The following is a 25,665-nucleotide window of genomic DNA, read 5'->3' on the forward strand; positions in this document are numbered from 1 at the left end:
TCCCCTCGTTGCAAAGCCTGCTTATCATTGTATTAAACGTCACCACATCAGGCTGCAAACCTCTTTGACTCATCATTCCACAACCTATAACTTTCCTCCATCTTCCCTTCCCTGCAAAGCCCATTATCATTATATTAAATGTCACCACATTAGGCCGCAAACCTCTTTGAATCATCAATTCCTCACCCATTAGCTTCCTCTACCTTCCCTGTCTGACACAACCCATTAATCAAGGTAAAATACGTAATCACATTAGGCATAACCCCACAACACAAGCCTTTTCCCTTGGTTTCTTTTGCACATGTAAAAGAGTGGCTAGCTTGTTTTTTGGGAAGGAATCAAGAGGGATGTTCAAGAATTTGTGAAGAGATGCACTGTTTGCCAACTCAATAAACATTCAACCCTTAAACCACCAGGCCTTCTCCAACCCCTACCCATTCCCACTCAGGTATTTGAGGATATTAGCATGGATTTCATTGGAGGGCTACCTAAGTCTTCGGGGCACGATACTATTCTTGTAGTGGTCGATAGACTTACCAAATATAGCCGCTTCATCCGTCTTTACCATCCCTATAATGCTAAAAAGGTGGCTACTATTTTTCTATCCGAAATTGTAAGGCTCTATGGTTTTCCAAAATCGATTGTTTCTGACAGAGACAGGATCTTCATTAGCCAATTTTGGCAAGAACTCTTCAAGGCTTCAGGTACTACGCTAAAATTCAGTTCCGCCTACCACCCATAAACAGATGGCCAAACAGAGGTAGTGAATAGATGTGTGGAGGCCTACTTGAGGTGCTTTTGTAGCTCTAAACCCAAGCACTGGTCTCGTTGGCTTTCTTGAGAAGAATTTTGGTACAATACGACGTACCACAGTTCCACACGAATGACCCATTTTAAGGCTCTCTACGGCGGGGATCCTCATACTCTACTCAAGTTCACAGATTGCCCATCAGCGGTAGAGGACGTGAATCACCAGATGTTTGAGCGTAACTTCATCTTGGAGGAGCTTAAACATAATTTATCCGTCGCGCAAAGGAATATGAAAGAGAGTGTAGATGTACACCGCCGCGATGTGACTTTCCAACCTAGGGATCATGTGTTTTTGAAGCTCCAGCCCTATAGGTTTAAGTCCTTGGCCACGAAACAAAATGAGAAGCTTAGTTCCCGTTTTTATAGCCCTTTTCCCGTCGTAGAACGAATTGGACAGGTTGCCTATAGGCTGGATTTGCCTTCTTCTGCTCGCATTCACCCGGTTTTCCATGTGTCTCAGCTCAAGGGTAGCCTGCATGACTCCGTTCCCATCTAGCCGCTTCCCCATGGCCTCACCGAGGACTTGGAACTCACTGTCCAGCCCGAATCTGTTCTAGCAGTCCGCTCTCTAATGGATGGTACCAAAGAGGTGNACCACATTAGGCTGCAAACCTATTTGACTCATCAATTCCAGCAACCTATACGCTTCCTCCATCCTCCCCTCCCTGCAAAGCCCATTTATCATTGTATTAAATGTCACCACATTAAGCTGCAAACCTCTTTGAATCATTAATTCCATCAAGCCATTAGCTTCCTCCATCTTCCCCTCCTTGCAAAGCCCACTTATCACTGTAGTAAATGTCACCACATCAGGCTGCAAACCTTTTTTACTCATCAGTTCCATCAACCCATTAGCTTCCTCCACCTTCCCCACCTTGCAAAGCCCACTTATCATTGTATTAAAAGTCACCAAATTAGGCTGCAACCCTCCCTGATTCATCAATTCCAACAACCTATGCGCTTCCTCCATCTTCCCCTCCATACAAAGCCCATTTATCATTGCATTAAATGTCACCACATTAGGCTGCAAACCTCTTTGAATCATCAATTCCATCAAGCCATTAGCTTCCTCCATCTTCCCCTCCTTGCAAAGCCCATTAATCATTGAATTAAAAGTCACATAAATTAGGCTGCAAACCTCCTCGATTCATCAATCCAACAACCATTAGCTTCCTCCGTTTCCCTTCCCTTGCAAAGCCCATTAATCATTGAATTAAAAGTCACCACTCAGGCTCTGCAAACCTCTTTGAATCATCAATTCCAACAACCCATTAGCTTCCTCCATATTCCCTCCATGATAGCCCATTTATCATTGCATTAAAAGTAACCACATTAGGCTGAAACTATTTGACATCAATTCCAACAAACCCATTAGCTTCCTCCATTCCCCTCCTTACAAAGCCAATTTATCATTGTAGTAAATGTCACCACATCAGGCTGCAAACCTCTCTGACTCATCAATTCCAACAACCCATTAGCTTCCTCCATCTTCCCACCTCGCAAAGCCCACTTATCATTATAGTGAATGTCACCACATCAGGTTGCAAACCTCTTTGATTCATCAATTCAAACAACCCATTGGCCTCGTCCATCTTCCCCACCTTGCAAAGCCCATTTATCATTGTATTAAAGTCACCAAATTAGGCTGCAAACCTCTTTGATTCATCAATTCCAACAACCCTTAGCTTCTTCCGTCTTCCCCTCCTTGCAAAGCCCACTTATCATTATAGTGCACGTCACCACATCAGGTGCAAACTCTTTGAATCATCAATTCAAACAACACCATTAGCTTCCTCCATCTTCCCCTCCATGCAAAGCCCATCATCATTGCATTAAAGTAACCACATTAGGCTGCAAACCTATTTGACTCATCATTTCCAACAACCCATTAGGTTCCTTCATCTTGCCCTCCTTACAAAGCCCATTTATCATTGTAGTAAATACAACATAGGCTGCAAACCGCCCTGACTAATCTATTCCAACAACCACTAGTCCTCTATCTTCCCTTCCTTGCAAAGCCCATTTATCATGTAGTAAATGTCACCACATTAGGCTGCAAACCTCTTTGAATCATCCATTCCAACAAACTCATTAGCTCCCTCCATCTTCCCCTCCTTGCAAAGCCCATTATCATTATAGTGCACGTCACACATCAGGCTGCAACCTCTTGACTCATCAACTCAACAACCATTAGCTTCCTCCACTCCCCTCCTTGCAGAGCCATTTATCATTGTAGTAAAAGTCACCACATCAGGCTGCAAACCCTTTGACTCATCAATTCCAACAATCTTAGCTTATCCATCTCCCTCCTTGCAAAGCCCATTAATCATTGTATTAAAAGTCACCAGATTAGGCTGCAAACCTCTTTGAGTCATCAATTCCAACAACCCCATTAGCTTCCTCAGTATTCCCCTTCTTGCAATGCCCATTTATCATGAATAAAAGTCACCCAATCAGGCTGCAAACCTCTTGAATCATCAATTCCATCAACCCATTAGCTTCCTCCATCTTCCCCTCCTTGCAAAACCCACTATCATGTATTATATCTCAATAAATTAGGCTGCAAACCTTGATCCACCATCTCATTAAAAATCTCTCAGCCTTTCCAATTTCCCACAAAACACCAACCGTAAATTAGAGAGGTGCAAACAACCACATTTGGCTTAATTCCTCTATCTCTTCATTTCCGAAAACAATCTTTAGCCATATCTACCAACCCATCTTTGCAAGACCATTGACAATACTACCATAAGAAACAATATCTGGCCTAACCCCAAACACATCCATTTTCTTGAACAACTCCGTAGCCTCCATACTCCATTCTCCAAACACAAACGTTTAATCAAGAATTAAAAGTTACAGCATCTGGGCTAAACCCCAGCTCAAAATCCTCCAAAAAACAACAAAACCATCACAAACTCGACCCACATTACAAAAACAATTAATCAAAATATTCAAAGTAATTAAAATCTGGCAAAAACCAATTGAACCCAGTCGTTTGTATAGTAAAAAACGTCTTTATAAAACTTCTTCTTAGCAAGAGCACCAAACAACGTCGGTTGAATGATGAAATAGGGGTTGGTTTGGGTTGCATATGAGTCATTAAACAAAAGAAATAGCATGCTTCAGCAAGACTGATATTACCTTGTTTACAGTCTTTTAGAAGGAATATATCGAGCCTCGCTACATCTTCATTAGTATACTGAATCTTGGGTATAGTTTGTAGTCACTTACCTGAATTTGTGACTAATGAGAATTTTGGTGTTCAGAAGAAAGAAGAACAACAACGAAGAAAGGTTTTGGACACCATTTGAGTAGCGGTGTTTGAGGATTATCTAGGGTTCTAACAGGCTGTCTTTGTGGTTAAATCGAGAAAATTTAGCTGTCCGTCATCCCAAGTATCTATTTAAGAAAATGGCCTTGAAACTGTTCATCAAATTTTTTTTAATTTAGAGAAGATGATGGCATAGTTAGGATAATTAAACACGTAAAATGGGTTAAAATGAAAAGATTGAAAATATGTGGGCCGAATCAGAAATAATGAAAGTTTTTAAATTTGAAATTCGCAAAACAAGCCCCACTAACTATTCACCTCGCTTAATCGAAATTATCAGTTCAAAAGGATTTCTTGAACGAAAGGGAGACGCGATTTTTTCCAATCGAACACCAATTGATTTGCACCCTAAATCAATTTGAACCCTAAACAAATACAGTCGTGATTTTCGGTGATATAGTCGCGATTTTCGATCGATTTGTTGAACCCTAAAATCGATTTCCTTAACCGAAACGAAACTGGGCCATTTCCGGCGATACAGTCCAGATTTCGATCGAAACTGCAAACTTTGACACCAAATTCAATCCAAAATCATGAGTGACACTGACAATGAGGAGGGAAGCCAACACCACTTCGATCCTAGATTCCGGTGGTGCAAGCAGTTCAATGGCTGCTCGGTGGATCATCTGACCAGTGAAGGTGGTCCACGCGTAGGAGAGAGACCCGGCGGCACAAGAACAGAGGGAGAGAAAACACAGCAAAGGGTCTGAAGCGAGGAGTCAGGCCAGCGAATTCAGGCTAGAAGGAGGATTCCGGAGAGAATTTAGGCCAGGAGGTGGATTCCGGCGGAATTTAGGCCAGGAGGAGTCGCCAGAGGATCCAGGCGATGAGGAGAAGGCCGGCGAAGATAGGGTATGTAGTTTGGGTTGCTTGTAATTTCGCTTAGTGATCATTTGTATCGCTTAAGCGATTATTCTGTTTACTCGTGATCGCAGCAATGATCGCTTAAGCGATAAAAAGGATTGCTTAAGCGATCTGAGGTCTGGGCAGATGATTCTGAGACCAAGATCGCTTAAGCGATCATGAGTGTTTACTCTTGGTCGCTTAAGCGATCTTAGGTCTGGGCAGAATCACAGATATTAAGAGATTCTCAGTTAACTTTTGGTCGCTTAAGCGATTTAAAATCGCTTAAGCGATCTTGCATGAGACATAAAGATCTCTTAAGCGTCCGAGATCGCTTAAGTGACTACAGTGGTTTTTGGTTTATTTGTTGATGAACATTTTATTTATATCGATTGTGCAGATTGTGCGAACCGTAAACGTAGAGAGTACAAGTTGGAGCCTATAAGTGAGAAGGTACCCTACTTCCCTGCAAGGGTGACGGTGAGGTCGAGCTGGGAGGTTTTGACAGAATAAGGGCCATTTAGCTAGAATGAGGCATGGTGAAAGAGTTTTGTGTGGCACTGTTTCGGTCAGTTTTTAAGAATCGGAACAAAGTGGAAAAAGTCATTTGGGGGCAGGGGTGGGAGGATTACACGTTGATGCACTCAGTAAATGACAAAAAAAATGAAATGTGGTGTGTGTGGAGGGAAAGGCACTACGGTTGGGATGAGAGTATGCGTGGTGACGGGCTTAGGATGCGGGAAAGTGCCAACTAAGGCGGAGGCAGACGCAGTAAGGACGAGTGCGGGAGCCATAAACTTTTGTTAAAAAGGTTTTGAAGGGGCAAAGTCTATTACAGGAAAGTTTTAGAGAAGAGGCTATATACAGTGGTTTAGTGATGCAGAGAAGATAAAAATGTGCTTGATATTGTTTTTATTCTATCTTATTGGCTGGTGACTCAACAAAAGCTGTTGAGAAAGATTGGTTGCTGTTTGTAAGCAACTTGGAGTTCTTAATTCTATCCGTGGGGACGGATATCATTTGAGCGAACCATCAAGAGCTTGAAAAAACCAGACATGGCGTTAAAGCATACCGAATGGGGGGGAAGGCTAAACCAAGCACGTATAATGTTTGGCTTCCCATGGGCACGTTGTAAATATTAATAGCTCTCTGTTATATTTTTATAATAATTGGTTTGAATAATGACATGGATTGTGTTTTTTACAAATGTAGGCTTGGATGTATGAGGCCATCCCGTCCTCGCTAAGGCGAGGGGGGGAGCAACAATGTGAATGTGCAACAGCAATTTCCTAGGATGTTGCGGTGGATGTCGAGAGCTGTAACCATGGGATTATGGCCAATTAGAGATTGAGATTTAAGCAGCTGGGGTAAGATTGAAGGATTAAGCTTTGAATATGCAATTGCTTTTTTATTTTGCTTCAATCTGATTGATTTTATTTTTATTGTAGGGAGTTGTCGTCCCTTTTGACGCTATGGGGATGAAGCGAGGAAGAGGACTAGTGCACATCTTTCAGAGCAATGGAGGATGAAAGGGATGAACAGATAGACCGCCTGATGCGGGACCTAAAAGGGGTCACGCATGTGATGGCAGTTCAGGGCCATTGCTTGACAATGTCATTGATGCTGAGGTAATGAAGCTCGGGGGGCCGAGGATGAGGAGGGAGAAGAGGAGGAAGAGGTTGTAGCCTCAGCAAACTGGTACAAACAAGTACCGCTTTGCCGAGACATCGGCGTAGGGAGAAGAGGTTGTTGACTCATAAAGGCCTGTTTGAGAGTTTTACAACGACGTTTTAGTAAGGCTTGAGGATGGAAGAAACAAAGAAAAGGGTGGAGAAAGAAAGTGGATAAGGTGGAGGGAAAGTAGGTACAATGGAGGGCGAAGTTGGTAGAATGGAGAGAAATTTGGTGGAGAATTAAAGGGGTTGAAGTGAAAACTGGCTTGAAAAGAGAGAGCCGAAAGAGCAAGTTTGTGAAATCACTACATGGTAGTGACACAGGTAAGAAGAAGAAAGAAGAAACAAATGGAGGAACAACCAGAAATGGAGGAGGGGAGGGGTTGGTGGTGGAAGTGGGGCGGTGATAATGGAGGAGGGGGAGTTGGGAGGCAAAGGAAGCGGAGGGGATGTAAAAATGGAGGAAGGGGGGAGGGAGTGGGGAAGGGAAATTGGACTCAAATGTTGATTTGTATAGGCCAATAGAGGAAAAGAGAAAACTCTTTTAGCCTATTACAATGGATCGGGAAGTGATGGCCATATAAAGTGTAAGACAGGGGATTATCCCGAGAATGGTTTCAGAGTTGTTGACGATGGGGACGTGGCTTGAGGACTTGGTGAGTTATTTTCACTTAATTTTCCTTATTTTTGCCTGTGTTTTCATACTTATCTGTTGTTTTTATTTGATGCCAGCACATCGATGAGATATTGGCACTGATGAGGCTACGACAGACTAGTGATGGTGATCTGTTTATCCCGACTGTGCTATCACGATGTGGCTTTGGGCAAACGCTGTTTTCGGCATATCGGTCTTTAATTAAAAATGCCGTTGCTAGTGGTATAGCAAAGGGACCGAAGCGAAAACGATTGGCCGCACAACGTCGGACTGCATCCCTGATGATTTCTGGTTTGATGACAGGATTATGCAGTACGTAAGGGGGGATCGGCCCAAATATGGCCACAGTTGGGCCTTTGTTAAAAGAGTTTACTGCATCATCCGTTCAAACAGATGCACTGGATACAGTCGTTGCGCACTAGAGGAGGGGTGTCTGAAGATCTTGACTGCAACCCAACCATTTGTTAAGACAAGCAGTTGGAGGTTGAGTTGGAGCCACTGTCCAGGTTGTTCCGTGGCTGTTGCATGACAGCGGGATGTTTGGGCAGTTGGGTGATCAGGTACTAACCGGAAGTGGCCAATTCAGCGCTCTACCTGCCAATAAATGAGTCAGGTAATTTGTTGTTAAAACTAACTACATAATACAATGTGTTCTATAAGTTTATTATAATGCTAATGTCTTCTTCTATTGTAGCGCTGAATGTGGGGCTATGCCCTGAAATTTATTCAGTTCGACATGACCAAAGCCGCATGGACAGCTTGAATGAAAAACAATGAGAGACTGTCAGGAGCGCTGGGTACCATGCTTCCAGGGCAGATGGATTGTTTTGAGTGACCAGAACCCAATCAAAGGGTATGAAAGTTGGACGCTGAATTTTGTAGTTTATGTGATGTTGATGTTCATACTGGGTTTTTGAGTTGAGGTTTATGTGATACATGTTATAATTATCAATAAGGGTGTATATACATGTTCATTTTCAATGGTGTTTTGATGTGTACTTTGTGTCAGAACTGCTTATTTAATTTGTTCTCATTGGCTTGGCTATTTTCTAATTCATGCCTTTCTCAATTATGGTGTTTTACACTGCAGGTCACTAAGATGGAATGGTCAATCTCCACAGAAAGTAACGACGGCACCATATTAGCCGCCCTTGTAGATATCATCTTGAATTTGTTGGATGCTAGTGCAGAGCCAGAAAGCACGGGAAGAATGATGTCGTGGGCATCTTTCAAGCATAGATACTCTGATACCATTCACTGTGGATTCTAAACTCTTTGGCATCAAAAACTAAATTAAAGGAGTGTATAGGAAATTGTAAATAATTTACTATGTATGGTGTGATCATTGTAAAGAATGGATCTGATATTTGGGATATATTTTTGTTTGTCCATATAAGATAATTCATCAGCAGTTTCAATTACTATGTATGGTGTGTCCATATAAGATATTTTTGTTTGTCCACATATCTCTCTAAAATGACCAAGACTTTCCAGAAACGATCGGCTTACGATCTTAAATCGCTTAAGCGACCAAGGTCTGGGCAGAGGTTCATTTAGAAAGATCGCTTAAGCGATACGCAAGGTCGCTTAAGCGATCATAGTCTGGGCAGATGTCATTCTGCCTCGGAAAAGATCGCTTAAGCGATCATAAATCGCTTAAGCGACCAATGTCTTTAGGAATAATCGCTTAAGCGATCATAGTCTGGGCAGATGCATTCTGCCTCGGAAAAGATCGCTTAAGCGACCATGTTTCTTTTGGAAGAATCTTAAGCGATATAAATGGGTCGCTTAAGACCATAGTCTGGGTAGTTGTCATTCTGCTCGGAAAAGATCGCTTAAGCGTTCGTTTAGTGCACCTGTTCCATTGTTACATTATATAAAACATATAGTTCTTTTACACGTCAGTATGAAACCTATAGGGTTTACGATTCGTTCAGGCACACTGTTTCGTTATTACATATATAAAACATATAGTTCCTTTACAGTCAGTATGAAACCTATAGGGTTTACGATTCGTTTAGAGCAACTGTTCCGTTATTACATTTATATAAAACATATAGTTCTTTTACATGTCAGTATGAAACCTATAGGGTTTACGATTCGTTCAGAGCACCTGTTCCGTTATTACATTATATAAAACATATAGTTCTTTTACACGTCAGTATGAAACCTATAGGGTTTACGATTCGTTCAGAGCACCTGTTCCGTTATTACATTATATAAAACATATAGTTCTTTTACACGTCAGTATGAAACCTATAGGGTTTACGATGTTCAGAGCACTGTTCCGTTATTACATTATTAAAACATATAGTTCTTTACACATCAGTATGAAACCTATAGGGTACGATTCGTTCAGAGCAACTGTTCCGTATTAATTTATAAAAACATAGGGGTTTATGATTCGTTCAGTATATTTTATATTTGTTGCTTAATTATTTGGAAATATTAGTATATTTTTAATAATTTTGACCCATAAGTGAATTAATTTCATTAATACCAAGAAAAAGTTTAAAAATTAACAAAAACACCCACCCACCTAACTTCCCAGATTCTGCTACCGCCGACAGCAACGAACGACCGAAAATGGCCAGTAATGGCCAGTTGTGACCTTTTCCGGCCAGATCCACCGTGGATGGCCGGAAAAGGCCACATCTTCCGTCAGGACTTTCAATGAAATGTCCGACTTTGACGGTCAACGACGGCCAAATGTTGGCCATCGTTGACCGACAAAGACGACCATATATTTGGCTGTTGCAGACGGCAAGCTCTGGAATTTTTTGTTCGTCTACAAGCCAGTTCTAGCGGATCGTCTGGCCTTTTCTGCCACACCGTGGTCGATCTGGCCGGAAAAGGCCATATAAGGCCTATCGGCCAGATCTGACCACTGTGCATCGTAACGCCTTTTCCTGGTCAATTTCGACTCCGGTGGCAAGAATCTGGCACCGTGGGTAGGTAGAGGTGTATCTGTTAAATTTAAAAACCATTTGCACAAGAATCGCTTAAGGATACAATGGATCTCTAAGTGATCATGTGATTGGCAGAAGCAAATTGCCTAGATGCATGATCGCTTAAGCGATCCGTGATATCGCTTAAGCGAATATTGCCTTTTTCCCATGGTCGATTTAAGCGATCGTGGATCGCTTAAGTGATCATGCACCTGGGCAGAATCAATCAGTCCAGGTGCAACGATCGCTTAAGCGATCTCTGTATCGCTTAAGCGATCCTTATACGAAAACACTTTGTCGCTTAAGGATACACTAGTCGCTTAAGCGATCGTGGGCAATATGTACATTTGCACCTTCTCCTGAATTTTGACAAACAAAATTACCACAGTATTAATTCCATACTTTTTCCTCAAGTTGACAGCCTAATTCCAAACTAAAATCACCAACAATATTTAGACCATTAATAAGAATACACAATATAAAGGATAATTTATTAAAGGTAACAATAAAATTTAAAACATCAATAATTTCATCCTTCTTCGAATCGAACCTAATTACTTCTGTCAACTGCTTCTCTTGTGACCAGGTTGCTTGCAAATTGAGCCCTCTTATTCATCTCTCGGGGAACCTCAAGGCTGATGGAATACGCTTAACCCTTTATCTCTCTTTGGTGTCTTCAAGGCGGCTGGAGGATAATGTCAGCCCACCTGGCGGCACTACCCACTGCTCTTCTGGAGGCACCGGATATATCGTTTCTGAATATGCTAGCATGTAGTGATCTGTCATATAGAAAGGGGAGCAAAGTTCCATGTAAATTCTTGAACCAAAATCCGGCTTCCGTTGGTGTTTCAGGCTGTAGTGCATGAGGACAAGGTAATGTTGAATGTCAAGCACTTTACAGCTGCAAGTTTTTTTAACAGGTTAACTGGGCGTCCGACCATAGCCCGCACAGAAACTCTTGAGCATTAAGAGGTAGGCAAACAGTGCATTTGACAGTTCCATTGTTCTCGCAATATTTTTTCAGTTGACGGAACAAGGGTTGTAGTAAATTATTGACTCCGTACGACGCTCATGGAACCACCGCGACAGTGTCCTTTGGATTGCATCAAAAAGTGCAACTACTGGAAAATCTCTTTCTATTAACAACTTCGAATTTATGGACTCACTATGTTCGTGGTCATGACATCAAACCTTCTTCCAGGAAAGTAAGCTCTACTCCATCTCTCGAAACAACATCATGCTCAAGATACTTAGCAACTCTAACATCCTTGATTCGGATTTGCTGGAAGTGCTCCTCGAACTCATCAACCCGATAAGTTTTGCTGCCATGTAGTATGTCGAAGGAGGCCAGCACACTTAAACTTTTGTTTTATGTTCTCACCAAGGTGCCTCATACAGAATCCGTGATGTGCTTGACGGTAAATAGTGGCAATCCCCTTCTTTATAGAGTTGTGCCTATCGGATATTATGACAACTCGTCACTGTCAGGCACTACGTACGTAACTGCTGAAAAAACCAAGTCCCGGCTCGTATTCTCAGAGTCAACCACACACCATGCAACAGGATATGTGTGATTCTCGCTGTCCTGTGCAGTGGCCACCAACAATGTACCTCCATACTTTCCCGTCAGAAAGCAACCATCAAAGCCACACACCTTTCTCATGTTTACAAAACCCTTATAGCAGCACCATAAGCAATAAAAAAATATTTAAACATCATATTCCTGTCCCACTTCAAAGCCATCTTGCTACCTTGGTTTGTCAACTCAAGCATATAACGGTACGCTTCTAATAATGCGTACCCGTGCTCCGCGCGTGCCCCTCACAAAATCTTGTGCATGTTGTCACTTTATAGCATTTCCAGTAACTAACAGCACATCCCAACTCTGTGCGCACAAGTCTCTGAATGTCTTTAGGAGATGGACCTTTCCCTTGACGAACCGACCTTGAAAAATTGTCCAATAACATCAGCGGACGCTTGTCGATGCTCACCTGAATATGTCCCAAACCACATGTGTGCTCACGGGTATATGGCTAAGAATAAACTTTCCGACTCCGCCAACCTTCTACAATAAACCCGCCACTTGCACTTTCGGTCACGACATGCAACCGTCACAGCCAATGAATTTGACTTTTTGGTGATGAACTCAAAATTACCTTTCACAGCAACAACTTTTAGTTCCTCACCACTTCCTCTTTGTCAAATAAATACCCTATGCGCAAGTCCGATCCATCCGTAAAGATATGAGCTGATCCACTACTACCTCCAATTCCCCTTTGAACCTGCATAATGACCATAGTGTCTCTTCCTCACAATCTACACCTTCTGCATAATCTGTATTTAAAGGAATCTCACATCTGTGGGAACATCTACGCGGGTCCTCCTCCTCAACATTTTCATTCTGCCCCCATCACCAACCTCTTCTATAGTGTCCTCCCACCACCAATTCACCGTTACTCTTGATTTTTCAGCTAACAAATCAATGGCCTCGTAGTTCAAATTAAAACCAGGAAATCTCTGCCTACATCCTCGTTATCCCCTTCCTTGGAACCAACTTCAACGGTTTTTCTACATAAGAAACCCTTAAAATCGGCCTCAAACCACTATCGGCCATATCAATCATAAATAAGTTTACACTTTCATCCGACTTAATACAGGAGGTACCTTATAATTTTCAGGAGCTCTGCTAAAACATACTTCACAACTATATCACACGCGAGCAACTCAAATACCTCTTCTAATATTTCATCAATTAACTCATCAAAACTAACCTCTGTGCTCACAGCAATTGGTATAACTTCTTTGTCTTCCCATTCACTCCACTACTTTCTTCCTCCACCTCACCCAAAATATTCAACACCAAAACAACTTTTCCATGTATAATAATAGCCACTACCTGTAACGCAAGAAAAACAATATTCAAATGCTGTACTAAGGGTTCAAATATTTTAAAAAGAATCTGCACATTCACTATTTGGTTAATGTATCGCTTGAATGATCATGGTTATTTATACTGGATCGCTTAAGCGATACACTTGATCGCTTAACGATCCAGTATAAATAACCATGATCGCTTAAGCGATCTTATGCCATTTACTGATCGCTTAAGCGATTGCTCCCATCAACACGACTTTAACCAGATCGCTTAAGCGATCTATGCCACATACCTGATCGCTTAAGCGATCTATCTGCTGCATACCAGACCTACCAGATCGTTAAGCGATACACCAGATCGCTTAAGCGATCCATCGTGCCCAGAACACATTTTCAGTCATCTCCACCTACAATCGATCCATCATACCCAGAATAAATACCCAGAACAAATTTTCAACAAATTTCACTCCTTTCAACTTGCATTACATCAAACACAACCCAACAACCTAAACAACTAAATCAAAATCATAACCCAAACCCCATCTATTATTAAATCTTTGTAAATCTAAATATAAAATGTAAAAAGGAGATACACATACTTAGACGAAATGTCAGGAGGAGGAGGAGGGGGATCTTTGCCGGAGAAGATGTTATGTGGAGGAGAAGAAAGTGTTAATGGCGGAGGAACAAGAAGAAGATATAGAGGAATGAGGAAGAAGAAGATGTAAAGGAAGAGGAAGAAGAAGAAGATGTAGAAGAAGAAGAAGATGTTGACGAAGCCAAGAAGAAGAGAAGAAGATGCAGAGGTAGAGATGCGTTAATGGCAGGAGGAAGAAGAAGGTTTTTGGGTTTATTGCAACAATTTGGGTTGTGGAAATTTAGATAATTTTGAAAAGATTACATTAATCCTAATTAAGCACTAATTACCCTTAATCAATAATATGGCTATTTATTAACATTTTAAAATTGATAGCCTTTTAATTAAATGTAAACTTCAAATGTCTTTTTAATAAACTGCCCGGTTAAATCATACAATCTCACAGGAAATGAGTGTGGGAGAATATTTGTCTGAAACCTGTAGGGTTTACATGTAATTATCCAGACACCGAGGGCGTGTTAAACGAAAGCAAATTATTAGACCTTTCACTCCCTCTCTCATCTCTCTTTTAATCTAATGAACGTATTCGTCTTTACACTTTATCTTATTTTAAACCATATTTGCTATATATTACAACATTGCATATTTCTTCTCTTTTCTTTATGTCATTGCTCGTGTTTAAACGAAGAATTAACATAATAGTGTATATAAAGGATGAACACGGGTAATGGATAGAACCAGAATCGGAGGATAGATCGAATTAGAACCAGAACTGGTACTGTGCAGGTAGGTTCGATTCCAATTTTTTGGAACCGATACTGTGCGATTCCGGTTCCGGTTTTGTGTGTGGAGGAACTGGAACCGGAACCGGAAAAAAAGGGTACCCTGTTTGGAACCTGTAGGGGGTATCCAGTTTGGAACCGATTTTTGGAACTTGTTTTGGAACCTGTTTGGAACCTGTTTGGTATCTATTTTGGAACCTGTTTGGAACTGTTTTGGAACCTGTTTTGGAACTTGTTTAGAACGTTTAGAACCTGTTTTGAAACTTGGACTACAATGAAATATTTGTGAAATGTGAATAATGGAGGGTTTCTATTATTTTACATATAAAAAATTTAAAATAGAAAAAGTTAAATTTTTAGAATAACCTAATTAAATAAATATACGAATACAATTATACTTATTACATATAAATTACACCATATTAAAAGTTTAATATATTATAATACATTAAATTAAAGTTTTGATAATTAGGTGAATAATTGGAATATGATCCCATTAAAAGTGTTTTATATTTTTAATGTATTAAAAGATTTTATTGAATAAAATAGTATATTTGATTGAGTAATAATTATTAGTTATTTACTTCAATATCAAGTTCTAAGTAATTTATAATAAATTAGTAATTAATTAATTATATATGATAAATTGATAAATATAATAAATTTAATTACTAGTTAAATATCATACTTAATTAATTATAACATTACATTATAGTTAAATGATTACTTAATTAATTGTAATTTTATAACATTATTTAATTGATTTATATTATAATTAATTATAGCATTACATTAATTGATTACTACTTAATTAATTAACTTATAAGTTATAACATTTAGTATATTACTTAATTAAATAATTAGAAATTTAATTAATTATAGCATTGCATTATAGATTTATAGTATAATTACTTAGTCAATTATAACATTTTATTATAAACTCATATTAGGAACACATAAATTACTATCTTATTTGGCCGATAGTTTTGTCTCTCGAGTTCAAGTCTTCAAGGTTGTTAATACTGGTGGCCACTAGAACTCTTATTCGGCTGATAATTTTCAAAATCCCTAAAAAAATAGTTGAGATGTGCACAAATTGTCCGAACGCTCCAATCATTAGAAAAAAAAAAAATCAATATTGATATGGATCTAAATTCCAAACCCGCAAATGCCATGTTCATCCCCATGTGAATGAGATTAATTTATAACTTACTAATGACCATTTATTTTCTCGAAGATCACAATCAAATAATAATTCCCATTAAATAAAATTTAATTATCAATTTCTACAATATATATATTTATATAATCCCCAAGCCCACCCTCTCTATTAATCGCCATTTGGACTCCATGTAGGATGCCACATAGGATCTTAAGAGTTCTATTAATATATGATTTCCATGTAGGAAGATTCATGTTAGTCCCTTCACATTCACATAAATATTAATAACAATTAAATAGTGGCATCCCAAAGGTCTCAATAAAACTTTCTTTATATGTAAAATGCTATTAATTAGTATTAATAGCACATATTGGGCACCCAAAGGTCTAATTAAAAAATATATAGATTCATGTTAGTCCATTCACATTCACCTAAATATTAATTACAATTAAGTAGTGACATCCCAAAGGTCTCAAGAAAACTTTGTTTATATATAAATTGTTTTTTATTAGTAATAATAGCACACATTAGTCCCTTCACATTCACCTTGCGTCGGAGTCATGCCAAGAAGTTGTTTATTTTTTATGGTTTTGTTTAGTTTTTTTGTATAATGATCTGTATGGTCCTAATGGGTTTATCTTTAGTTTCTGCTATTGATTTCACATTTGGTCTTTGATGGGTTGTCTTTAATTTTTGTAAAGGCATAGATTTATCACTTTTGAGACCATTGGCGGGGACTTGGTACCCTTACTGGGTCAGTTATAATGTAAAGATGGTAGATTTATTCAACGAGGCATTGTCTTTATAATTTGTTAATTTATTTGTGATTGCTTTATTTGTAGGTACTAGAACCTAGGAAGAGGTTAGTGAAGAAGGATGGATCAATTGAGCTGGAGAAACTTTTAGGGACAAGGATCGTTGCACAATGTGTAAGGATGAGAAGGTTGTTCAGGAGAAGAAGGTATTGGAATTAGTAGTTGAGAAGGGTATGAAAAATGGACAGAAGATTACATTCCCTAGAGAAACTGATGAAGCTGTAAGTGAATAATTCATTTTTAGTTTTATTAGATTCTGTTTGATCTTAGAGAAAATTGACTACCAAGGAAAGAAAAATGGAACTTGGAGTTTTAAGTTATTTTTCCTTCCGTTTTTTAAGCAATGTTGATATGGTAGTTGAAGAGATATGAGGTTTCAGTTTTGCGAATTATGTTTTTGTCGTCAAGAAATTTGAGGAATACAGCTCAAGGAAAAGATATGTACTGAAAATATATATTTTTTTTCTCAAGTTTCTCAGACTCCAAATAGAGTTGAGAATTAACTTTTTCAGTAATTAATTATTTGATCTGCTTGATTGTACACGGATTATTACGTAATTTGCAGGAATATGTATACAACAGGCTCCAATTAAGGTATAATTTGCATATAAGTATTGTTTTTTTTTTGGTAACATTTTAATGATTTTCTTTATGTATTTGTTAATTAGTGATCTGAAATTTCAAGGATTAGTTTGTAAATTTTGATCAATGGACACCTTTTGTTTTCCTAGTTTTGGTTGGTACTTCACATTCGTTCAAGGATTTGTCTATATCGTTCTTATTTATCTTCAAGGTTTCACCACTAAACAGATGGTGGATTGATGGTGAATCCATAGAAGACTTATGTGAAGCTCTCTATAGTCCTAATGGATTCTCATGGTTTGGCTTTCTTAACTATCCAACACAGCTCACGTTCAAATCCACAAAGGTAAATATTTAACTCCATCACTTTTTTAATTTTCTGTTTAAAAAAATAACAATTTTCCTTACCAGACGTTTTGATAACTTCAGTTTTTGATAGTCAAATTGGGTCTCTTAATCTGTAATGATGTAAATGACTCAAATTAGCTCATTGACTCTTGCTATGTGAATCAAGTAAACGAGATCAATTTGGCTATAATTGAAAATTTATTTTGTCATCTCAGGTTTCGCCAGTAATGGTCATGGGCACATTCATACTGGGCCTCAGACGAAAATACCCAGTTCATGGATATGTATCTACAATACTTTTAGTTGTGGGGATGACTCTTTTTACCTTAGCAGATGCACAAACTTCACCAAATTTCAGTATGATTGGTGTTATAATGGTATCGAGTGCTCTAATCATGGATATGTTTCTTGGTAATTTGCAAGAAGCAATCTTTACCATGAATCCTGAAACCACCCAGGTGACTATCTTGTGCTAAGCTTTTGTGTTGTTTCTTAAATTGAAAAATTGTGACTTTATCTGGATATCATCTTACTCTGTGACTTCTGTTAGTTTCAATCTTAATTGTTTTATTTCATTTATTTATTGTTCAATTGGTGACTGTAAAGAACAGATCTACCATTTTTACATCTATAGAGAACATGATTTCTCAAATTTCCAGATTATGTGGTTTTAAATTTCAGAATTAGATTAATTTGAGCTAGAAAGGCCTGATTTTCAGTCCATAGACTCATCAAATTCAGTTNTCATCAATTCCAACAACCCATTAGCTTCCTCCATCTTCCCCACCTCGCAAAGCCCACTTATCATTATAGTGAATGTCACCACATCAGGTTGCAAACCTCTTTGATTCATCAATTCAAACAACCCATTGGCCTCGTCCATCTTCCCCACCTTGCAAAGCCCATTTATCATTGTATTAAAAGTCACCAAATTAGGCTGCAAACCTCTTTGATTCATCAATTCCAACAACCCATTAGCTTCTTCCGTCTTCCCCTCCTTGCAAAGCCCACTTATCATTATAGTGCACGTCACCACATCAGGCTGCAAACCTCTTTGAATCATCAATTCAAACAACCCATTAGCTTCCTCCATCTTCCCCTCCATGCAAAGCCCATCTATCATTGCATTAAAAGTAACCACATTAGGCTGCAAACCTATTTGACTCATCATTTCCAACAACCCATTAGGTTCCTTCATCTTGCCCTCCTTACAAAGCCCATTTATCATTGTAGTAAATATCACCACATCAGGCTGCAAACCGCTCTGACTAATCTATTCCAACAACCCACTAGCTTCCTCTATCTTCCCTTCCTTGCAAAGCCCATTTATCATTGTAGTAAATGTCACCACATTAGGCTGCAAACCTCTTTGAATCATCCATTCCAACAACTCATTAGCTCCCTCCATCTTCCCCTCCTTGCAAAGCCCACTTATCATTATAGTGCACGTCACCACATCAGGCTGCAAACCTCTTTGACTCATCAACTCCAACAACCCATTAGCTTCCTCCATCTTCCCCTCCTTGCAGAGCCCATTTATCATTGTAGTAAAAGTCACCACATCAGGCTGCAAACCTCTTTGACTCATCAATTCCAACAATCCATTAGCTTTATCCATCTTCCCCTCCTTGCAAAGCCCATTAATCATTGTATTAAAAGTCACCAGATTAGGCTGCAAACCTCTTTGAGTCATCAATTCCAACAACCCATTAGCTTCCTCAGTATTCCCCTTCTTGCAATGCCCATTTATCATTGAATTAAAAGTCACCACATCAGGCTGCAAACCTCTTTGAATCATCAATTCCATCAACCCATTAGCTTCCTCCATCTTCCCCTCCTTGCAAAACCCACTTATCATTGTATTATATCTCAATAAATTAGGCTGCAAACCTTGATCCACCATCTCATTAAACAATCTCTCAGCCTCTTCCAAATTTCCCACAAAACACCAACCGTAAATTAGAGAGGTGCAAACAACCACATTTGGCTTAATTCCTCTACTCTTCATTTCCGAAAACAATTCTTTAGCCATATCTACCAACCCATCTTTGCAAAGACCATTGACAATACTACCATAAGAAACAATATCTGGCCTAACCCCAAACACATCCATTTTCTTGAACAACTCCGTAGCCTCCATACTCCTATTCTCCAAACACAAACGTTTAATCAAAGAATTAAAAGTTACAGCATCTGGGCTAAAACCCCAGCTCAAAATCCTCCAAAAAACAACAAAACCATCACAAACTCGACCCACATTACAAAAACAATTAATCAAAATATTCAAAGTAATTAAATCTGGCAACAACCCAATTGAACCCAGTCGTTTGTATAGTAAAATAACGTCTTTATAAAACTTCTTCTTAGCAAGAGCTCCAAACAATCGGAATGAGAATAGGTGGTTTGGGTTGCATATAGTCATTAAACAAAAGAAATAGCATGCTTCAGCAAGACTGAAATTACCTTGTTTACAGTCTTTAAAGGATATATCGGCCTCGCTACATCTTCACACGTTATATACTGAATCTTGTGGTATAGTTGTAGTCACTTTACTTGAATTTGTGACTAAAGATAGATTTTGGTTTCAGAAAAGAAGAACAACGAAGAAAGGTTTTGGACACCATTTGATTAGCGGTGTTTGAGGATATCTAGGGTTCTAACAGGCTGTCTTTTGTGGTTAAATCGAAAAATTTAGCTGTCCGGTCATCCCAAGTATCTATTTAAGAAAATGGCCTTGAAACTGTTCATCAAATTTTTTTTAATTTAGAGAAATTAGTGGCATAGTTAGGATTAATTAACACTAAAATGGGTTAAAATGAAAAGATTGAAACATATGTGGGCCAATCAGAAATAATGAGAAAGTTTTTAAAATTTGAATTTCGCAAAACAAGCCCACTAACATCACCTCTCTTAATCGAAATTCATCAGTTCAAAAGCATTTCTTGAACGAAAGGGAAACGCGATTTTTTCCAATCGACACCAATTGATTTGCACCCTAAATCAATTTCTTGAACCCTAAACCAATACAGTCGTGATTTTCGGTGATATATGCCGCGATTTTCGATCGATTTGTTGAACCCTAAAATCGATTTCCTTAACCGTAAACGAAAACTGTGCCATTTCCTCGGCGATACAGTCCAGATTTTATCGAAACTGCAAACTTTGACACCAAATTCAATCCAAAATCATGATGACACTGACAATGAGGAGGGAAGCCCACACCACTTCGAATCCTAGATTCCGGTGGTGCAAGCAGTTCAATGGCTGCTCCGTTGGATCATCTGACCAGTGAAGTGGTCCACGCGTAGAGGAACGCGGCGGCACAAGAACAGAGGAAGAACCAGCAAAGGGGTCTGAAGACGAGGAGTCAGGCGAGAATTCGGCTAGAAGGAGGATTCCGGAGAGAATTTAGCCAGGAGGTGGATTCCGGCGAGAATTTAGCCAGGAGGAGTCGCCAGAGGATCCAGGCGATGAGGAGAAGGCCGGCGAATAGGGTATGTAGTTTGGGTTGCTTGTAATTTCGCTTAGTGATCATTTGTATCGCTTAAGCGATTATTCTGTTTTACCTCGTGATCGCAGCAATGATCCTTAAGCTAAAAAGGATTGCTTAAGCGATCTGATGTCTGGGCAGATTGATCTCCAGACCTAGATCGCTTAAGCGATCATGAGTGTTTACTCTTGGTCGCTTAAGCGATCTTAGGTCTGGCAGAATCACAGATATTAAGATATCTCAGTTAACTTTTGGTCGCTTAAGCGATTTAAAATCGCTTAAGCGATCTTGCATGAGACAGTAAAGATCTCTTAGCGTCCGAGATCGCTTAAGTGACTACAGTGGTTTTTGTTTTATTTTTGTTGATGACATTTTATTTATATCGATTGTGCAATTGTGCGAACCGTAAACTGTAAAGTACAAGTTGGAGCCTATATTGAGAAGTACCCTACTTCCCTGCAAGGGTGACGGTGAGGTCGAGCTGGGAGGTTTTTGACGAATAAGGGCCATTTTAGCTAGATGAGGCATGGTGAAAGAGATTTTGTGTGGCACTTGTTTCGGTCAGTTTTAAAATCGAACAAAGTGGAAAAAGTCATTTTGGGGCAGGGAGTGCATTACACGTTGATGCACTCTTAAAATGCAACAAAAAATGAAATGTGGTTCGTGGAGGGAAAGGCCACTACGGTTTGGTATGATGGAGTATGCGTTGGTGACGCTTAGGATGCGGAAAGTGCCAACTAAGGCGGAGGCAGACGCAGTAAACATAGTCGGGAGCCATAAACTTTTGTAAAAAGGTTTTGAAAGGGGCAAGTCTATTACAGGAAAAGTTTTAGAGAAGAGGCTATATACAGTTCGGTTTAGTGATGCAGAGAATAAAATGTGCTTGATATTGTTTTTACATTCTATCTTATGTGGCTGGTGACTCAACAAAAGCGTTGAGAAGATTGGTTGCTGTTTGTAAGCAACTGGGAGTTCTTTAATTCTTATCCTGGGGGGACGGATATCATTTGAGCGAACCATCAAGAGCTTGAAAAAAACCAGACATGGCGTTAAAGCATACCAATGGGGCGGGAAGGCTAAACCAAGCACTTATAATTTTTTGCTTCATGGCATGCTTGTAATATTAATAGCTCTCTGTTATATTTTTTATAATATAGGTGTTTGAATAATGACAGGGATTGTTTTTTTACAATGTAGGCTGGATGTATGAGGCCATCCCTGTCCTCGCTAAGGCAGGGGGGAGAGCAACAATGTAATGTGCAACAGCAATTTCCTAGAGTTGTTCGGTGGCATGTCGAGAGCTGTACCCATTGGGATTATGGCCATTAGAGATTGAGATTCAAGCAGCTGGGGTAGATTGAAGGATTAAGCTTGAATATGCATTGCTTTTTTTATTTGCTTCAATCGGATTGATTTTTTTTCTTATTGTAGGGAGTTGTCCGTCCCTTTTTGACCGCTATTGGGGATGAAGCGGAAGAGGACTATGTCCATCTTTCAAGCAATGGAGGATGAAAGGGATGAACAGATAGACCGCCTGATGCGGACCTAAAAGGGTCACGCATGTGTGGCAGTTGCAGGGCCATTGCTTGACAATGTCATTGATGCTGAGGATAATGAAGCTCGGGGCCGATGAGGAGGAGAAGAGGGAGAAGAGGTTCGTATGCCTCAGCAAACTGGTACAACAAGTACCGCTTGCCGAGACATCGGCGTAGGGAGAATGAGGTTGTTGACCTCATAAACGCCTGTTTGAGAGTTTTACAAACAGCCTTTATGTAAGGCTTGAGAAGATGGAAGAAACAATGAAAAGGGTGGAGAGAAAGTGGATAAGGTGGGAGGGAAAGTGTACAATGGAGGGCGAGTTGGTAGAATGGAGGAGAAATTTGGTGGAGAATTAAAGGCGGTTGAAGTGAAAACTGGCTTGAAAAGAGAGCCGAAAGAGCAAGTTTGTGAATCACCTTACATGGTAGTGACCACAGGTAAAGAAGAAAATGAAGAAACAAATGGAGGAACAACCAGAAATGGAGGGGTTGAGGAGGTTGTGGTGGAAGTGGGGCGGTGATAATGGAGGAGGGGGAGTTGGAGGCAAGGAAGCGGGGATGTAATGGAGGAAGGGGGGGGAGTGGGAAGGGAAATTGGACTCAAATGTTGATTTGTATAGGCCAATAGAGAAAAGAGAAAACTCTTTTAGTCCTATTACAATGGATCGGGAAGTATGGCATATAAAGTGTAAGACAGGGTTATCCCCGAGAAGGTTTCAGAAGTGTTGACGATGGGGACGTGGCTTGAGGACTTGGTGAGTTATTTTCACTAATTTTCCTTATTTTTGCCTTGTGTTTTCCATACTTATCTTGTTGTTTTTATTTGAGCAGCACATCGATGAGATTTGGCACTGATGGGCTACGACAGACTGTGATGGTGATCTGTTGTATCCCGACTGTGCTATCACCGATGTGGCATTTGGGCAAACGCTTGTTTCGGCATATCGGTCTTTAATTAAAAATGCCGTTCTATGTGTATACAAGGGACCGAAGCGAAAACGATTGGCCGCACAACAGTCGGACTGCATCCCTGATGATTTCTGGTTTGATGACAGGATTATGCAGTACGTAAGGGGATCGGCCCAAATATGGCCACATGTGGCCTTTGTTAAAAGAGTGTACTGCATCATCCTCGTCAAACAGATGCACTGGATGCAGTCGTTGCCATCTAGAGGAGGGGTGTCTGAAGATCCTTGACTGCAACCCAACCATTTGTTAGACAAGCAGTTGGAGGTTGAGTTGGAGCCACTGTCCAGGTTGTTCCCGTGGCTGTTGCATGACAGCGGGATGTTTTGGGCAGTTGGGTGATCAGTACTAACCGGAAAGTGGCCAATTCAGCGCTCTACCTGCCCAATAAATGAGTCAAGGTAATTTTGTTTAAACTACTTACATAATACAATTGTTCTATAAGTTTATTATAATGCTAATGTCTTCTTCCTATTGTAGCGCTGATGTGGGCATATGCCCTGAATTTTTCAGTTCGACATGACCAACAGCCCGTGGACAGCTGAATGACAAAACATGAGAGACTGTCAGGAGCGCTGGGCTATCCACTGCTTCCATGGCAATGGATCTGTTTTGAGTGACCAGAACCCAATCAAAGGGTATGAAAGTTGGACGCTGATTTTGTAGTTTATGTGATGTTGATGTTCATACTTGGGTTTTTTGAGTTGAGTTTATGTGATACATGTTAAATTATCAATAGGGGTATATACATGTTCATTTCAATGGTGTTTTGATGTGTACTTTTGTGTCAGAACTGCTTATTTAATTTGTTCTCATTGGCTTGGCTATTTCTAATTCATGCCTTTCTCATATTATGGTGTTTTACACTGCAGGCCCTAAGATGGAATGGTCAATCTCCACAGAAAGTCAACCGAGCACCATATTAGCCGCCCTTGTATTATCATCTTGAATTTGTTGGATGCTAGTGCAAGCCAAAAGCATCGGAAGAATGATGTCGTGGGCATCTTTTCAAGCATAGCCTGCCCTGTACCATCACTGTGTTCTAAACTCTTTGGCATCAAAAACTAAATTAAAGGCAGTGTATAGGAAATTGTAAATAATTTCTATGTATGGTGTGATCTTGTAAAGAATTGGATCTGATAGGGATATATTTTGTTTGTCCATATAAGATAATTCATCACCAGTTTCAATTTACTATGTATGGTGTGTCCATATAAGATATTTTTGTTGTCCACATATCTCTCTAAATGACCAAGACTTTTCCAGAAACGATCGCTTAAGCGATCTTAAATCGCTTAAGCGACCAAGGTCTGGGCAGAGGTCATTTTAGAAAGAATCGCTTAAGCGATACGCAAGGTCGCTTAAGCTCATAGTCTGGGCAGATGTCATTCTCGCCTCGGAAAAGATCGCTTAAGCGATCATAATCGCTTAAGCACCATATGTCTTTTAGGAATATCGCTTAAGCGATCATAGTCTGGGCAGATAGCATTCTGCCTCGGAAAGATCGCTTAAGCGACCATGTTTCTTTTAGAAGAATCGCTTAAGCGATATAAATGGTCGCTTAAGCATCATAGTCTGGGTAGTTGTCATTCTGCCTCGGAAAAGATCGCTTAAGCGATTCGTTTAGTGCACCTGTTCCATTGTTACATTATATAAAACATATAGTCTTTTACACGTCATTATGAAACCTTAGGGTTTACGATTCGTTCAGAGCACCTGTTTCGTTATTACTTTATATAACATATAGTTCCTTACACGTCAGTATAACCTATAGGGTTTACGATTCTTTTAGAGCAACTGTTCCGTTATTCATTTATATAAACATATAGTTCTTTTACATGTCAGTATGAAACCTATAGTGTTACGATTCGTTCAGAGCACCTGTTCCGTTATAACATTTATATAAACATATAGTTCTTAACACGTCAGTATGAAACCTATAGGGTTTACGATTCGTTCAGAGCACCTGTTCCGTTATTACATTTATATAAAACATATAGTTCTTTTACACGTCGTATGAAACATAGGTTTACGTTCGTTCGAGCACCTGTTCCGTTATTACATTTAATAAAACATATAGTTCTTTACACATCAGTATGAAACCTATAGGGTTTACGATTCGTTCAGAGCACTGTTCCTTTATTACATTTTATAAACATATGGGGTTTATGATTCGTTCTATATTTTTATATTTGTTTGCTTAATTATTTAGGAAATATTAGTATATTTTTAATTATTTTTTGACCC

At 39.5% G+C, this 25,665-nt stretch overlaps 1 protein-coding gene across 1 annotated transcript; it reads right to left on the bottom strand.

Annotated features, from left to right (window-relative positions):
- Window positions 1–18,621: 18,621 nt before the first annotated feature.
- Window positions 18,622–19,552, bottom strand: LOC116137927 (pentatricopeptide repeat-containing protein At1g62930, chloroplastic-like). Its single transcript, XM_031423623.1, has one exon. The coding sequence runs from the start codon at window positions 19,535–19,537 to the stop codon at window positions 18,698–18,700; it is 840 nt and encodes a 279-aa protein (XP_031279483.1). The 5' UTR covers window positions 19,538–19,552; the 3' UTR covers window positions 18,622–18,697.
- Window positions 19,553–25,665: the final 6,113 nt, after the last annotated feature.

The sequence above is a fragment of the Pistacia vera genome, unplaced genomic scaffold (genome assembly GCF_008641045.1).
Source record: "Pistacia vera cultivar Batoury unplaced genomic scaffold, PisVer_v2 Contig337, whole genome shotgun sequence".
NCBI classification, from domain to species: domain Eukaryota; kingdom Viridiplantae; phylum Streptophyta; class Magnoliopsida; order Sapindales; family Anacardiaceae; genus Pistacia; species Pistacia vera.